Source organism: Lycium barbarum, chromosome 1 (genome assembly GCF_019175385.1).
Source record: "Lycium barbarum isolate Lr01 chromosome 1, ASM1917538v2, whole genome shotgun sequence".
Lineage (NCBI taxonomy): Eukaryota > Viridiplantae > Streptophyta > Magnoliopsida > Solanales > Solanaceae > Lycium > Lycium barbarum.
Window position 1 is genome coordinate 162167732 of NC_083337.1, and position 16982 is coordinate 162184713.

At 35.3% G+C, this 16982-nt stretch overlaps 2 protein-coding genes and 1 non-coding gene across 3 annotated transcripts; 1 reads left to right on the forward strand and 2 right to left on the reverse strand.

The window, feature by feature from the left end:
• Positions 1-63: 63 nt before the first annotated feature.
• On the reverse strand, positions 64-6027 carry LOC132603167 (Golgi apparatus membrane protein-like protein ECHIDNA). Its single transcript, XM_060316096.1, has 6 exons — positions 5869-6027; positions 1575-1631; positions 1291-1494; positions 1096-1155; positions 724-850; positions 64-418 (listed from the first exon to the last, which is right to left on the reverse strand). Exons 1-6 carry the CDS (start codon positions 5881-5883, stop codon positions 330-332), a joined length of 552 nt encoding a protein of 183 aa, XP_060172079.1. The 5' UTR covers positions 5884-6027; the 3' UTR covers positions 64-329.
• A 1318-nt stretch (positions 6028-7345) lies between these two features.
• On the reverse strand, positions 7346-7417 carry TRNAT-UGU (transfer RNA threonine (anticodon UGU)). The gene has a single exon. It is a non-coding gene; the product is annotated as a tRNA-Thr (tRNA).
• Positions 7418-10529: 3112 nt separating this feature from the next.
• Positions 10530-16694, forward strand: LOC132603176 (LL-diaminopimelate aminotransferase, chloroplastic). The gene is made up of 10 exons (XM_060316108.1): positions 10530-10816; positions 11671-11744; positions 12097-12164; positions 12550-12666; positions 13355-13417; positions 13894-13998; positions 14087-14137; positions 14540-14860; positions 15943-16149; positions 16253-16694. The coding sequence occupies exons 1-10, from the start codon at positions 10734-10736 to the stop codon at positions 16544-16546; spliced, it is 1383 nt and encodes a 460-aa protein (XP_060172091.1). The 5' UTR covers positions 10530-10733; the 3' UTR covers positions 16547-16694.
• The last annotated feature ends 288 nt before the right edge of the window (positions 16695-16982 follow it).

The window sequence follows — 16982 nt, forward strand, 5'->3', positions numbered from 1 at the left end:
ACCATTGTATGCATATAGCCCGTATATCTATTCAACAGCTGCACGTGGTAGGAGAAAAAAAAATACAACGAAGCAATTGGATTCGTGAAAACTGAAAGTAACAAAAATGTTTTTCCAGTTCGTTCATGTTCTGCATGTACAAGACACCTCAGTAAAGGAGAAGTCCCAAGTAAAAGCCATGTCAAAATCTCCTAATCATCCTTCCGCATTGTGCTATCATAATTCCACAGCGTATACAGTACCATTATATAATCAATACATGATTTTTCATAAGGGTCGACACTGACAAGCAGTTTCCTCCCATGACTAGCTTGCTGTGTATCATTTGTTCAAACAACACTAAATGCAGACTGTAGAGTCGAGGAGAATCGAGAAGTGAGAGTCTGGGTTGCAAATGCTTGAAGCTGCTTCTTAGCATCTGGATTTAGAAAGAAAAAAAAAATCTATGAAGATTAACCAGTAAAGGTATATTGGAAAGCAAAATACGAAAGGGAATAACACAGACATCTGATAACAGCCAAAAAAAAAAAAAAAGTGAAAACTGAAACAAGCACGGCACGACAGAAGCAAGTCCAAGAAGACACAAACTAATGAGGGAACCTAAAAAAATTTACCGTCATATTATGCTCTTGCATGAAAACTGGAACACCCAAACAAAGTAGAACTCCAGTGGTAATGATACTGTTAGGCGCAGAATCTATAGAAGTTAGAGTAAGTACACACCTTTGCGACATCTAGTAAAACCAACAATATTTGCGACGCTGAGAGTCAAGCAAACTCCAACCACGAGAAGAAAATCAGCTTGGAACCTAATGAGGGAGAATATTGCGAGAAAGAACCACGCAACGGCCTACAACAAATTACACATTTTAGGTGCAACACATCAATGGATAGCACCATATGCTAGAATAAGCTTTGAAGTCTGAATCCTGAAAAAGTGAAAGCTGAAAACAGAAAAAGTGAAGGGCCATTGTTCTTATCTACACCCACGCTTGTTGTTTGTTGCAGGTTTTTCTTGAATATTCAATACAGTGCTCAATTTGTTTATGTTGAACTTTAGAATAAGCAGGCCAGTGTGACAGAGTATTCACTTACTGTTAGGTACAAAGTCCACCAGAACAGCCAGGAATCCTTCTTGTTCATGCGAGCCATTGACTGAAAGGAAAAGCGAAGGAAGAAGGTTTGTCCAAGCCAACAAAGTTAATCATTAAGATTAAATGGGCCAGCACTTCTAAAATAAACTGATGGTGTAAAGATGTATGCTAAGGAACCTGAAACCAGATTACCCACCTCTTGATCAAGGCATTCAAATCTCCACACACTCTCGCCATTGTCATCTATTTCATTCCACCACCTTAAACCCACCAGGATACGCCCACTGACGTTCTTAACCACCCAAAAGTCAAGAGCAGCTAAAAGAACAGTTATCACAAAGATGATAACAAAACTATCAACAAACAAAGCTGACAGAATATAAAACGCTAATGCTGCTGCCTGTCAATGCAAAGAAAATGTGTTAAGTAAACACAATTACAACACAAGACATTACAATAAGAAGACTATAATAAGCGGACCTTGAAGAGCACATGGAAAAAACATATCTGTGGGTGTGCATAGTCCTCCCCTGCAGGCTGAGAAAGAATAAGACAATATAATTAGCTTTATGAGTTATGACAGAATGAATTAACAGTTTCCATGTGCTCCCCCCTTTCCTTGTGGCGGAGAGTGTTTAGAGGTGTAAAGGGAAGGGAGCAGCAAGGGTAGTAAAAGAGATAAAACAAGGAGGGTAGATTATCTAAAACAAGTAACAGAGAAAGGTGAAATAACCGGAAGAGCCACAAACCCCGTGAAGCTATGAGTATTATGTAATTAGTTAACCCTTTTTTCAGTTTTTTTTTTTTTTAAAAAAAAAAAAAAAGGTCAGGGACATCTGATAAAAAAACCCTTTTCACATACATTGCTCCTAGATCAGCTCTCTCTCTTCCATCCAGATGATGAGCTAAAAGGAATGGAAGTATGGAACTTAAATATTACAATAAAAACACAACTACCAGTCGATGCCACGCTAGCTGAGATTTGGCTATGGATCTTTTTCATTCCAATATTCAATAGTTTGGGATTACGTAATACAAAAGTTCTCTATATTTTCTATTAACACACGGAATCACTAAACTAAGTAGAAAAAAAGGTTTTTTTATTAAAAAAAGTACTATAAACTTGGAGCAAATGTAAGTGCACCAATATAACTAGGTTTAAATTCCAACTAGTTAGTATCTTTATGAAACTTTTGCTTCCATCATTTTTCCTCTTTAAAATCTACATAGAATTTGAGTAACTTGTAAGCCTTTTGAAACAACTTCCATCCATGGGATTTTATCCTCAAGGTAGTGTGCTGGTTGTACCAACTACCTTTTATAACAGTAACCTAAAACTTAACCACTCCAACACCTTAACTGACATTATATAGTGGGATGGAGGGACTTCCCTGACATTTAAAATTAATAGCACATGCTCTTCTTCTTCTTTTTTTTTTTTTTTTTTTTTGGAAGGTAAAGTAATTAAATTAATAGCAAAATTAGAAGTTTAAATTTCAGAGTTGCATCAATATATACACACAACAATCCATTTTATACACAACAATCACCAAGTTTCATTCCAAGCTAATATGATTGGCTATACGAGTATTCTACATCTATTTTACAATATTTGGGTCCATTTCCAATAAAAAACTGTTTCTTGAAGCAAATTAGAATTTCAACATTAAGAAAATTTATCATATTATGATTTTTTTTTATGCTGGACATAAACCTACTACACCCTCCCTCTTTTGTCTGCATGTGAAGCCCGCATGGATTTGAGAATGGAATAAAGCAGGAAGACTAAGCCATCTCTCAAACAGATGCAACTATATTAAATAGGCAATCGATGTTAGAACTTTAAAAGCCATTTACAGACGTTTTATGCCCAGTCATTTCGAATAACTCATGCATCATACATACATGATGAATTGAGTTGGTATATTCATATCAACAGTGAGAACTTCTTATTGAAACTTGAAACATAGAAATAAAAAGGATTTATGGGTGGAACCAAATAAACAATACGTATGGGGACCAAAAATAGCATATTAAAAGTTATCAGAAGGATTGCAGAATTAACACCCCGCAATTTCCTATCTGTTCAAGTATATAAATAAATATCATATACGATCCAAGTAGCACAGTTCAAAGTTGCACCAACAAACTAATAGTATAACTGCACGAATCAAATTAACCAAAATCTATTTATTGGGAGACTTCAGCCCTATAGACAATGAAGTATATACAAACAAATCTAGCTTAAGAGTTAACCCAACCAACATTCTTTATTTTCACCTCATATTTTTTTTTATCTTTCTTTCACTGCAGCAGAACAAAAGTTCCTTTTTTTCTATTATTATAGACAATCAAATATTTGAGTCAGTCTAACTTGTCCATACCTCACAAAACATATATCTCACCCTAAAACATAAACACAGAGAAGGGGGAGACGGGGGAAGGGGGGGGGGGGGGGGGGGGGGGGGCAAAGAGTAGAACAAAAGGATTCACTTGCCAAAGACACAAGCAGCTCTGAATATAAACTGACACGTCAAAATTGCATTAATCTTGCATATACTGACACATAGATTTTTTTTTTTTGGGTCAAAAAAATTAAATGTATATGTCAGTATATGCAACATTAATGCAATAGGAAATACCTTTAGTTATCTTTTCAGTACTTTAGCCATATTGTAAACTGAACATGTTAAAGATCATTTTTATGACATGCTTATTTAATTCCATATGGACCAATAGTATCTTTTTCAACCAAAATCTTCTAGGAGAGAAAAAACCTGTGTTCTAACACAAAATAAAAGGTCACTCCACCAGATGATCTAGTGTAGAAAATATCTGTCAAAAGAACATAGAATATGAATCTCTACGTAGATCAATGAAGGGTATTTCTTGAAATAGACCTATGGCCCTGACTTTCTATGACATAGGTTAAACTCACTATGCCTGCTCATTGTATTCACTAAGACCTTGAACATAAAAGAGTAATAGGATAGCTTAATGCACTACGACAATATTTGGAAAGGAAATAATGAAATGGTATCCTTTTATATTTATTAGTCCATCTATTTTTGTATACCCACCCATTAGGGGAATCTGTACTTCTATACCAGTTTGGTGTTATGCGCACCTTCTTCCTTCTTTCACAAGGACAATTTTTCTTGAAGATTATAAGCAGCCCATGATATGCAGGAATAAAACCCTTTCACAAAATGAGCTTAGATGCTAACAAAAAGAGACTCAGAAGTTATGCAGCTTATGCTTGCTTATCAAAGAGAAACAAAGATCAGAATAATGTTCTAGCAAGAATCTCCTTGTGCCTCTTAGTACTAAGTCCATCAAACAAAAAAAATGGTTAAATCCTTGGCATCATCACAGCAAGAACCAAAAAGTAACAAAATGTAATGTGCTCAGGGATGCCATTTCTCAAGTAGACAAAAAGTTGAAGCTCTAAAGTTTGGAGTTAGTTGAAATGTGGACTTGATGTAGGCCAAGATAATGATAACAAGCATAAGACAACCTATCCTTTTAAAAAATAAAAAAGATTAAACATGAGAGTGATATGTACTATCAAAAGTTTATTCACCTTGATGGTTCTCAAACTAAATATGCTCTCATGATAGTTTCATCCCCTAAAATAGTTTAACTCAGAACTGGTTCAAATTTCAGAGACAAAAAGCAGAAGTCAAGGAAACTCAATGCAGCCATCATATTAAAGTCAGATTCTTCTATTTTTAGAGTTCCCTATCTCGATGTGCATTCCTCCTAAAAAGGCCAGCAAAAAACGGATATATACCTTGACATCTAGATGGCTGAAGCTCAAACATTGGTTCCACAATGGACATGTGAAAAACTTCTTTTTCATAAGAAGATCAGAGGAGGTCACGGGTTTGAGCTGTGGAAACAGCCTCTTGCAGAAATGCAGGGTAAGGCTGCGTACATAGACCCTTGTGGTCCGGCCCTTCCCTGGACCCCGTGCATAGTGGGAGTTTAGTGCACCGGGCTGCCCTTTAGATCAGAGACCCAGGTATTTAATCGTAGAAATGCCTCTAATCGTATATACTAAACTCTCTCTCGCCTTTCTTATAGAACTCCAGGTTTCATTCTGTGGGAATTATAGACTCATGGTGCCCTATCTATTCAGTCTTTTGAGCCCCAAATTGACATCTGCTACCCTATGGACTCTATACATCCTTTTTCGCAAAATTGCTTGGTAAACAAGAGGATCAACATGAGGGAGTACTCTTCCCGCACTGAAGTCATCAAATTGTGACTATGATTCCATAATATCCTTGAGGCTAGCATAAAAAATAAAAAAAACTAGCACACCAACACTTTTTACTAATTTGATTATTTCACCTAGATTTGCAGTATTAATGCATCCAAATAAAACAAATTTTTACACCTACAGGATTATACAATTCAAGGATGCAATTCACTTAAGTGAAATTTCTAGATTTGCAATAATAATTCATCCAACTAAAAAAAATTTACACCAACCAGATTATACAATTCAAGGATGCAATTCACTAAATCGAAAAATTTTCAATTCCCAAACATATCCGTTAACACATGATATGCAATAGAAAGTAATGGAGACGCGAAAAAAACAAAGGAAATAGTAAATCAACAGATCAATTAATCACCATTAACGAACTACGAGCTCAAAAAAACCCTAGCATCAATGCAACTCATCGACAATTATGAGATTTCAAGTAGTATTTGATTGTACATTACGTGAAAAAAGGAGTCAAATAATGAAATATATGAAACTTACTGGGCTAGGATCCATATCGAGAATTCCAATCAAATGCCCTTAAGATTTCGCCTGATCTCTGTAATGGTTTTCGTTTCGTTTCGTCTCTCTAAAATTGTTTTGCGGAAATGAAAATGAGAGCTGTTTCCTAATTTTAGATTTGGCATTCAGCAATATTTTGGAATTCTTGAAAATGTACCCCAAAACTTCTGCTATTTAGGAAATGCTCCATGAAGTTTTGTGGTCTTCCATTCTAGTCTCTTGTAGAGTTTAAATTATCCTATTTTTAATACGTTAATCGTTTGGTACGCGGGATAAGGTGTGATATCTGAAAATTAAGTTTGGGATAAATTTATATCTTGTTTGGTTGAAGGTGTAAATTTATCCCGCTTCAACCAAACAAGGTGTAAAATTTATCTTAAACTTAGTCTTGGATATCCCATCAAACTTGGCATACTTTTATCCCACCTCCCATGTGGGTTAAGTTAGTCCAAGGATTATAATCCCAGAACTAGAATCCCGGGATAACTTAGTTTGCATACGGGGTCGTTTTGGTAGGCAGGAATAAGGTGTGATGCCTCAAGATTAAGTTTGGGATTAATTTTATACTTTGTTTGACAGAAGATATAAATTTATACCTTATTCCAAACGGAGTATAAAATTAATCCTAAGATATTCCATGTTATCCCATCAAACTTGATAGTATTATTTAATGTCACCTCCAAAGTGAGATAAATTAGTCCAAAAATAATGATCTCAGAAATCCTGGGCCAAAACTATAATCTCAGAATAGCTTAATCTAATGAAAGTTACTTTTTATTCAATAGATGTTATAAACAGAACTATACAGGTCACATATCCAATGTTTCTTGTATACCCAGAGCCCGTTTGAATGAGCTTATAGCTTTGACTTTTAATAAGTTAGAAATTCTAACTTATGGCTTTTGATTTATTTTGTCACTTGGACTTAAAAACAAGTGTTTGAAAATATCTTTTTATTTTACCAAACACTATAAAAGAGCTTAAAAACACGTAAAATAAGCCAATCCAAACAGACTCTTAGAAAACTTAAAATTTTGTCTAAAAAACTATATTCAGATCAAACAAAGAAATACATTTAAAAAAACAATAAGGTCTTTTTGCCACACTATTTTGGCCACATGACCCAAATATGATAAATTCATATGACTATTTAGGTCAAATTTAATAATTTATGTTTATTTAATGTCATTTCTATCTTTTCTTCTCAAAGTTTATTTTAATTTAAAATTGTACAATAGAAGTTATGATGATTTTTTCATAAGTGTGACCAAGTTTAGATCAAATTGGTGTAGCAATTTAGCAAAAAAAAAAAAAAAAGGATGGTTGAAAATGGCGAACAGCAATTATGGATCAACTGTTCACCGACATTAAACTTTGGTGGCAATAAAGGTAAATATTTTCTCTCTTAACAAAATAGAAAAGGTTTCACATCCCCAAAAAATAAAAAATAAAATGATGCCCTCACGCAGGATCGAACTGCGGACCTTCAGTTTACAAGACTGACGCTCTACCACTGAGCTATAAGGGCTCTGATTTGCTATTTCTGTGTCCATACTTAATTTATTTCAAGTAAAGATTAAAAGTCTATTAATCAATCTTCCAAATTTATCGTTTTACAAAATCTGTTTGTGGATAATACAAAATGCTCTCGAGTTGTAAAACAGAAGATTAACATTCTCTTTAACTTTTATGTAACCTTGTCTTGATTTTTTATGAGTTATAAGTATGAGCAAAAAAATACGATCACTTTGCAAGTGTTCTATTCCTTTTGATGATATTACATAATTTCCTATATGTTCCATTGGTAGAATTTGTATTCAATCTTATGTTCTTCTCGCAAATCTTTAAAATGGAACTATACCTTATAAATTTCAAAAACAACTTTATCCATTTTTCTTAAGATTATCCGTTTTTTTAAATTCAATCCATCAAATTCATTTTTCACTTTGCAATAAGTGAAAGTGTTTGCTAGAAAACTTTGAAGAAGAGGTTTCGCATTTTTTGTAATAATTATTTTTGGACCAAACACGCACAAGAATAAAGAATGTTTCAATTAGGTTAGTAGCATTTTTTGTTTCTAAATTATTGGTAAATTCTAATTTATTCCTTACGATATTTGACTAAGCACATTTAACCTTCAGTTACTTGAAATGTGCACTTTTGAGTACTATATTACCATGTATTATATTAACCTTGTACTATTATTGCATATTTAAAGGTAATATACTTTTTTAAATAGTCCTAATATAACATATTTCCTATGTAAGGGGACCAAAAATCATATGGTTAAATAATTTGAAATGTATTGAGTCATATATCACAAGGATCAAAATCATAATTTATCAATAACCGAGGGACCAAAAGTGTTATTCTCCCTTTGTAGTTGTTCTTCTTCGTTTTTATTTTTATAGCCCATTTGGCTAAACTTTTAAAATTTATTTATTTTAAATCAAAAATGTTTTTTTTAAAAAGTACTTTTGGAGATTGAGTGTAGTTCTTTCTCATTCTCATAGTATTAGTTTTATTCTTGTATTTCCTTATTTTTAGTTACTATTATTACATGTTGTTTTTTTAGTCTGGACTATCTTGTTATTGTTTGTGCTTTGTCTCACATCGTATTGGTGCAGGGTGGATGAAATGGAGGCTTGCTTCAGGAGTGCTGTGTGATAAGAAGGTGTCACCAAAACTTAAAGGCAGGTTCTACAAAGTGATGGTGAGACCGACTTTATTGTACGGGGCAGAGTGTTGGGCAGTCAAGAGCTCTCACGTCCAAAAGATGAAAGTTGCGGAAATGAGAATGTTGCGATAGGTGTGTGGGCACACCAGGCGAGATAGGATTAGGAATAAAGATATCCGGGATAAGGTTAAAGTAGCATTAGTGGAGGACAAGATGAGGGAAGCGAGGCTGAGATGGTTTGGGCATATGAGGAGAAGAGGCACAGATGCCCCAGTGTGGAGGTGTGAGAGGTTAGTTATGGATGGTTTCAGAAGAGGTAGGGGTAGGTCGAAAAAGTATTGGGGAGAGGTGCTGAGACAGAACATGACGCAGGTTCAGCTTACTGAGGACATAACCTTAGATAGGAGGTTTTGGATGACTCATATTAGGGTAGAAGGCTAGTAGGTCGTCACTGTTTCGATCTATAGTCTATTGTCCTTTGTTTCTTGCTACTATATGTTGTTTCTTGTACTTCGATTATTTTATTTATCTGTGGTAGTTACTGCTCCCCTTTTCAGACTGCTCTATTTTGACTTATTTGCTTTCTTTAGTTTCATTTGCATTTTGCTTTGAACTACTTGTGCTTATCTAACCTTTCTCGTTGTGTTTTCTCTTGAGCCGAGGGTCTTTCGGAAACAGCCTCCCTATCTTCCGACATGGGGGTAAAGTCTGATTACACTTTACCCTCCCCAGACCCCACATTGTGGGATTTCACTGGGTATGTTGTTGTTGTACTACTGCTTCTTTTTCACCGTTCTTTGAGTTGAGGGTCTATCGGAAACAACCTCTCTACCTTCTCAAGGTAGAGGTAAGGTTTACATACATACTACCCTTACAAGACTCACTTGTGAGATTACACTGAGTTTGCTGTTGTTGTAGTAGTTTTGGAGAGCTATGTTGCTCGGACTCGGGTGCGGGTGTCGGATACGGGTATGGATCTAGAGGTCGGACTCGGCATGATCTAAATTTTAAGATTCGTGGGTACGGATCCGGGTACGGATACGGGTGCGGGGATTCGGCAAAAATAATTCAAAATTCTAATAATATAGCTACAAGAATATGCCTAGATTATGAGAGCTTTTTGTGGAAGCACCTACATGTAGTTTGTACCAGACATGTGATTCAATCTTCCATTCTACTAGGTGCTAGACTGCATGCTCCGAGAAACTAGTTAAATTTTCTACATAATATTGAAGGTATGCCATCTCATGTCTTCAAATCTCTACTTTTTGTTATCTTGAGAAATCATAATCTCAAAATTGTTCTTTAATTTGGTCATGAATTTCGGTCAAAGTATCCGATCTCTATTGACCGGATCCGACACGAATTCCGTACCCAAACCCGTGTCGTGTCGTGTCGGACACGGGTACGGCGGCAAAAGTGAAGGGTCCGAGCAACATAGTTGGAGAGTACGTTTTTATGTTTGGTTAATCATTTCGAAAGTTGTTTTGTTAATCTTAGAGCAGTAATTTGTGCTTGATCAGTGTTGCAAAAATGTTTATTTGGAAAAGTTACCTTTTTAAAAAACAGTTTTTACTACTTACTCATAAACACTTATTTTGTTCTTAAAAACTTAGTCAAACACCTCTAACTCTCTAAACTAAGTATTTTTCTTTTTCTTTTGAAAAAGAACATTTATTGTTTTTCAGAAGCTTGGCCAAATAGGTCATTCGTATCCAATAACCGCAGCTGACTGATTCGAATGTATGGGAGTCTCATTTTAACATAAAACGCTTCGTAACAAAAATGACTCAGTTGTAAAGTTCCCCGAAACCTTTTATTAAAGGATGCATGATACTTACAAGTTACAATTCCACACCACAACCTTTGACCATGGATTTTCTATTTGTTTCGTACAAGCTAAAAATCTACTCAAAACTAAAAGCAGTTAATATTCAAGTGATGGCTAGGATAGGTCTCGACGAATCATCATCTTAAAAATAAAATACGTGCAAAGATCAAATTACCAAAACGTGGACTAAATAAATAAACAAATAAAAAAGAAACGTGCTTTGACACAACAGGCCTCTTGCAATCTGAAGATTAGGGTTCTTTTTAAAGCAGCTTTTGTGTTTGTGAGAACTCTGCTCCAGTTAGCTAACGGATTTGTTCTAACAGAAGAAAAAGAATGGCAGCTATTCAGCAAAGTGTTTCTACTTCAATCTCTTCATCAACTTCTACTTTCTTGGGTCAGAACAAACTCCGTTTAAGGTACCCTATTTCATATCCCATGTTTTCTTTAATCTCCTAATTCTGTTCCAGTGCTATTTTTTGGTGGGGTTAGTTTCAATCCCCCTTAATTTTTGTTTGAAACCTTCGTCATCTGCTTTAGTTATCGACACTCTTCTTCTATGTTGCTGGTCAAAGTTCAATCTTTAAGCATTAGATGAAACAGTAGAGAAGGAAAGTATATTATAGCTTCAGTATTCTGACTTTATCTTACAGTTTTGAGAGAATACGTCAATAGGGTAACAATGTGTGGCCACTTTTTGTTCTTTCATATACATGAAAAAAATTGTCTTACTTTTTTCTGGTTTTTTTTTTTTTTTTTTCCCCTCCCATTTTAGGAGGATTTATAGTGTTTCCACACTCTTTTTTCTGGTTTAACTATGTATTTGCAGTATTTTTTTTTTTTTATTTTTTTTTTTTATCATTTTCTTTCTCCAAAGATATGGGGTAAAAGATGTCTTTTTTTGTGGTTCAAGTATGCACCTTGTACTGATTCTTGAATTGATTCTTTATTTTATTTAATTTAATGATGTAAAAATGTTTGTTTTTGGTTTTTATTAGTGTTCACATTCTGACTAACACAAAGCTAAAGGCTCTCTTTTTCCATATTAAACAAAGTATCAGGCGTTTATAGCATTTATGGGCTATGATGAGTTTGTAGTGAATGAACTGACTGAGAATCTCCTTTGCATTAGACATATAATCAAGATTAAATGCATTGATGAGAAAACAGTAAAAAGCTGCGGTTGCTTCCCTTGATACTTTGCTAATTCTGAGTAGTTTTATTCCTGGTGTATGCATTTGCTAATGTAAAAAGTGTGCATTAATTGTTGCAGGAGCCAGAATGTGTCAATGCCAGGCAAAACCGGTGGTATTGTCAGATGTGTTGCAACACCTTCTACGGAAACTTGTAAGCTTTTATGTTAATGTTGTTTTCCAAATGAAAATAGTAGACTGCGAGCCTGTGCAATATGGATCAATTAGAGCTTTTGAAATTTGGTATTTGAGAACTTTAAACTAATCAATTGTTTGTGGTTGCATATAAATTGTTTTTTAACTCTCTGAAAAGCAAAGTGAAGAGTCAAAACGGCTGCTATGTGCGCGTCTTTTTGGAGATGCAAGAGTGTCAAAATTATTATCTTTTGACGGTTCCAAAAAGAAAACAACTGTTAATCTTAGTCTCACCTGTATCTGTGCATTCAAATAGATATGCAGTTTCTTGAGATTTGACTGTGCTAATGAAATTCTTGTGTTGCTTGAAGCTTACAAGACAAAGGTCTCTCGCAATGAGAACTTAGCTAAACTTCAAGCTGGTTATCTGTTTCCTGAGGTCTGTATTTCAACTGGTCTGTTTACAGTAATTTGATTGTTGTTTTATCTGTTTTTTAAGCTACTTTGCAATTGAAGATGCTATTTATAGTGAATTAGATGTAGGCGATTAGAGAAGAAGTTGGACATATTTCTTGGAATAAGTTGGAGGCATTGCTTTTGGTCATGAAAACAAAAGATTAATTTAGACGAGATAGCAGTAATGTGGAATTATGATGAGACAACAAGCATATTTAGTTACCTGAAGTAAAAACTTTTGCTTTTCTTTTTTAGCTGAATGTTGGATGGCTGGATTTATAGTACTACGCTAGAGCATTCTTATTTTGTAAACCTTCTATGCTACTTACTAGGAGTTAAGTTCTAAACGCTCTCTTTGGTGAAGTTAGATCGCAAGAAGGAGATCTGCACACATGTCGAAACACCCTGATGCTCAAATTATAAGCCTTGGGATTGGTGACACTACTGAGCCCATTCCTGAATTCATAACTTCTGCCATGGCAAAGGTAATGCTGATAACCTTGTTTGTGAATTTTGTAAAGAACAGGATATAATTTCTGATGTTCAGGGGTCATTTGACATCTCTATTGCGCTGTAGTTTTCTTATCAGTCAAAACTTCGAAATTCGCTGTATTTTGTGTGTCCTGTTCTGTTTGACCAATGCTGGGATTACGAGCAAAAAACATGTATCTGGTAACGTTTGATTTTATAATGAACCTGTTTTATTTGGCAAATATAACGAACCTGTTTCTAATAGTCCCGTTGATAGATTTCAGCAGCATATGCCTACATAGACTACCATTTAACTTGGCAAGTAGTTTGTGATTTTAAGCCCCCGTTTGGCCATAAGAATTATTCACTTTATTCTGGAATTTTTTTTTCACTTTTTTCCGGAATCAGCGTTTGGCCATGAGAATTCCGAATACAACTTGAAGTTGTATTCCGGAATACCAAAAACTCAAAAAACTTGTTTTTCAAAAAATTTCACTTTTTTACAACTACATTTCACCAAAAACTGCAATTTCAAAAACTATGGCCAATCACAACTCCAACTCCAACTCCAAAATTCCAAAAAAAGTGAATTTTTTTTTGGTATCTATGGACAAACGGGGCCTAAATCTATTCTGCCTATTGAACTCTAGGTCGATAACTAACTTCCTGTTCTTGATTTTGTTTTCCTTTGCTCATTTGCAGAGAGCACATGAACTGTCAACATTAAAGGGTTACAGTGGTTATGGTGCTGAGCAAGGAGAAAAAGTAAGTAGTGGCTCCCTCCCCCCTCAATTTTTCAGTAATATGATTTTAGCTCTGTTCTTTATCGTCCAATTCTTATTTCTCTTCCTTCTTTTGCTACAAGAATAAATGGTATTTGGCATTTGCTGATAGTTTGTCTTTCGTCTATTTATAACAATTTCTTTGTCAATTTTCTCCTTTACTTTCCTCAAATACATTGCAATGTTCTTTATCCAGTGGTCCATGCGATAAAAGTTAAAATTTCCTTTTTTGTCATAATGTCAAGAAGGGATGTGCAGCTGAAATTTCTGAAGCATTTGCTTATTTCATGTTTGGGTGTGGTCAAGCATGGTTATCTTGGATCCTTTTTTTAAGATAGGCATAAAAGAAAATTACTCTTTGATCACCATATTTTCCATTCACAGCATTTAATCCGTGATTTAAGTGTAAAGTTAGCTCAGAATAACTATAAGAATACCGTTAATTTTCTGCATGAGCAGCAACTCAGAGCCTCCATTGCTTCTACCTATTATGCAAATGTTGGAATAGAGGAAGATGAGATCTTCGTTTCTGATGGTGCCAAAAGTGATATATCTCGACTTCAGGTCTGGTTTTCTCTGCATTGAGTGATTTTTTCAAATTATTGTCACTTTCTTTCACTAACAATTTATGTATTTCTTGACTGTATGTTAGGTTCTTTTTGGGTCTAATGTGACTATGGCTGTGCAAGATCCATCATATCCGGTAAATATTTCAGGCTTTTACCTCTGTTCTTCGCTATTATAGTATTATGATTTATGACCAAAATGAAAAAGAGGAGTTCGACGGCAGCCAGATGCCATCCAGGATACCTGCATATTGTAGATTTGCCAAGTCTAATTTGTTTTATGATTTTTCACATCATTGTGTGAATTAAGTAAAGTGGTACTACTTTATAACGTTAGCAGTTAGCACAATTTATACTTTTGTAAAGGGTATTGATACATCTTTTGTTATTATCATTATTACATTTTCCTTTTATTTGGTATGGTCTCCTTATTGTCTGTTGGTACTCCTTGTTTTCGTAACAGGCCTTGGAGAAGGCTCTCTTATGTGATGATGTGTGTAAGATTCTCAAGTAACCCTCGGTTGTTTTTTCTACTGTAGGCTTATGTGGATTCAAGTGTTATTATGGGCCAAACTGGTCAGTTTCAGAAGGATGTGGAGAAGTATGGGAATATTGCATACATGAGATGTACTCCAGAAAATGGGTTCTTTCCTGATTTATCCAGCGTTCCTCGGACAGACATTATATTTTTCTGTTCGCCTAATAATCCAACTGGTTCGGCGGCATCAAGGGAGCAGCTGACCAAATTGGTGCAATTTGCTAAAGACAATGGCTCAGTCCTTATTTATGATTCTGCATATGCTATGTATATATGTGATGACAGTCCAAAGTCCATCTTTGAGATTCCTGGAGCAAAAGAGGTAAGTCCGGATCATGTTATTTGGTCAACGTTAAGCTTTACTTTGTTTTCTAGTGAAAGTTTCTGCCATCATTTGGCTAACGTGCAGTTCATAACTCCATCTTCTAAAATTGTTATACCTTATAAAAGAAACTGTAAAATTGTTGTTCTCTAGAGTGTTCTTCATTGTTCAAACTTTCGGTTAACACCCACGCTATGTTTCATCAATTGACTCAATATCCGAATATCGTTTGCAAATGACATACACTAAGGTATCCAAAAATGTAATGGAATTATGGCTATTCTCACATGTCTATTTTCCTCTCCAACGAACCAACTAAAACGTAATACAATGCGAAAAGTTTCCATCTCCGCTTCACTTGCTTCAGAAAGGATAGAAAAGATATAGAGAAAGTAGAATGCCATAGCAAACAGCAAGAACCTCATCTTGTATACCCTCAGTTAACTTATCCGTAATTAAGACAAACAAGTGGGGCACAATGCAGATCTGCAAGGTTACGGGAAACTCTTTTGTGTCACATAACACCATTCTCATGCTTGTGCGGCTCTTTCGTACATATCCTCTTATGATATTTTTATATTTGATATGAACTCTTCTTCCCCTACACACTCTTTTTAATCTTTACTGTGGAAAAAATGCCACTGGGCAGTCTATTCTGTTGAGACTTTTACCTAGTTTGTTAGCGTTCATGCAATTCGTTGGGACCATTCATTCTAATTCATCTCCTGCTCTGTAGTTGTCTTTTTCCATGGTTGTCTAGAGCTCATCAAACTAGTTTGTAAATGGTCGTCTAATTTATCTTCTTCCCCTGCTCTTTCAATGGCACTCTGTAGTAAGGTCACCTCAAATCTATTCAAGTCCATTTTTTTTTACACCTTGGTTAATTGCAGTGACTTTCTTCTGATCTTTCTTGCTCCCTCAGTTGTCTTTTTGTAGAAGTTTCAGAGCTTTCTTATAGAGTTGTGAGATTTTTGGTTGACTTTTGTTGTGCCGCTTTTTCTCATTACCTATAGCTTACAATCTTTACATTGATAAGCGGATTGTTTGTAATTGACTGTAAGCATATTGTACTGAACTTGCAGGTTGCCATTGAGGTTTCATCGTTTTCAAAGTATGCTGGTTTCACTGGAGTTCGTTTAGGGTGGACTGCAATTCCCAAAGCACTCCTATATTCTGATGGATTTCCTGTAGCAAAAGACTTCAATCGCATCGTTTGTACAAGCTTCAATGGTGCATCCAACATTGCTCAAGCTGGCGGTAGGGCTTGCCTTTCACCTGATGGTTTCAAGGTCAGTTTAATCACTGGCTCGTGTTTCTTTTTTGCTTAATCTTAAATAACATCATTTAATAGGCTCAAAGTCCCAACTTGAACATGTTGCCCTTGCATTTCAGGCCATGATGGACGTGGTTGGGTACTATAAAGAGAACACAGAAATCATAATGGAGACATTTAAGTCACTAGGTTACAAGGTGTATGGAGGTAAAAATGCACCCTACGTGTGGGTGCACTTCCCTGGACGAAGCTCATGGGAGGTTTTCAGTGAGATACTTGAGAAGACTCACGTTGTTACTACTCCAGGGAGTGGTTTTGGACCCGGTGGTGAAGGTTTTGTCAGAGTAAGTGCTTTTGGGCACAGGGAGAACGTCGTAGAAGCTTGCAGAAGATTCAAGGAATTGTACAAGTGAAGTTAATTCGTTCGCCTGCATATCTATGTAAAATATGCAGGCAGCATTTATTGCCTTTCAGAGGCTTCATTGAAATGTTCTTGAGTGCTTAACATATTGATCCTGTATGCAAATTGTTGTTTGGAAGAATAAAGCATATTCCGTGATTTATAGTGATTGGTTCCTACTTGAAAATCTTACTATACAAGATTAGATCCATTTACACAATGGACAGGGAAAATAAATTTGAAGGGAAGGAATAGTTGAAAACAAAATACAGGTTTTCACGTACTGAAATTGACAATGCTTGAGAAAACAGTGGGCGTTAATTCCGCACACTGATAACAGTGTAAAGCTACACTATCAGGTCTGATATGATAACTTGAAAGAAAGAATAATAACCCCTACAACCAATGAAATTTCATTGATAGTGTAAAAAATATTTAACTTGACTACT

Excerpts from the sequence above, each read along its gene's own strand:
- LOC132603167 (XM_060316096.1), bottom strand. Across the intron at positions 1,495-1,574 it reads TTTTCCATGTGCTCTTCAAG|GCAGCAGCATTAGCGTTTTA; the intron begins GTCCGCTTATTA and ends TTGCATTGACAG. Across the intron at positions 419-723 it reads TTTTACTAGATGTCGCAAAG|ATGCTAAGAAGCAGCTTCAA; the intron begins GTGTGTACTTAC and ends TTCTAAATCCAG.
- LOC132603176 (XM_060316108.1), top strand. The coding sequence starts at position 10,734 with ATGGCAGCTATTCAGCAAAGTGTTTCTACTTCAATCTCTTCATCAACT. Across the intron at positions 11,745-12,096 it reads AACACCTTCTACGGAAACTT|CTTACAAGACAAAGGTCTCT; the intron begins GTAAGCTTTTAT and ends TGTTGCTTGAAG. Across the intron at positions 14,138-14,539 it reads TGCAAGATCCATCATATCCG|GCTTATGTGGATTCAAGTGT; the intron begins GTAAATATTTCA and ends TTTCTACTGTAG.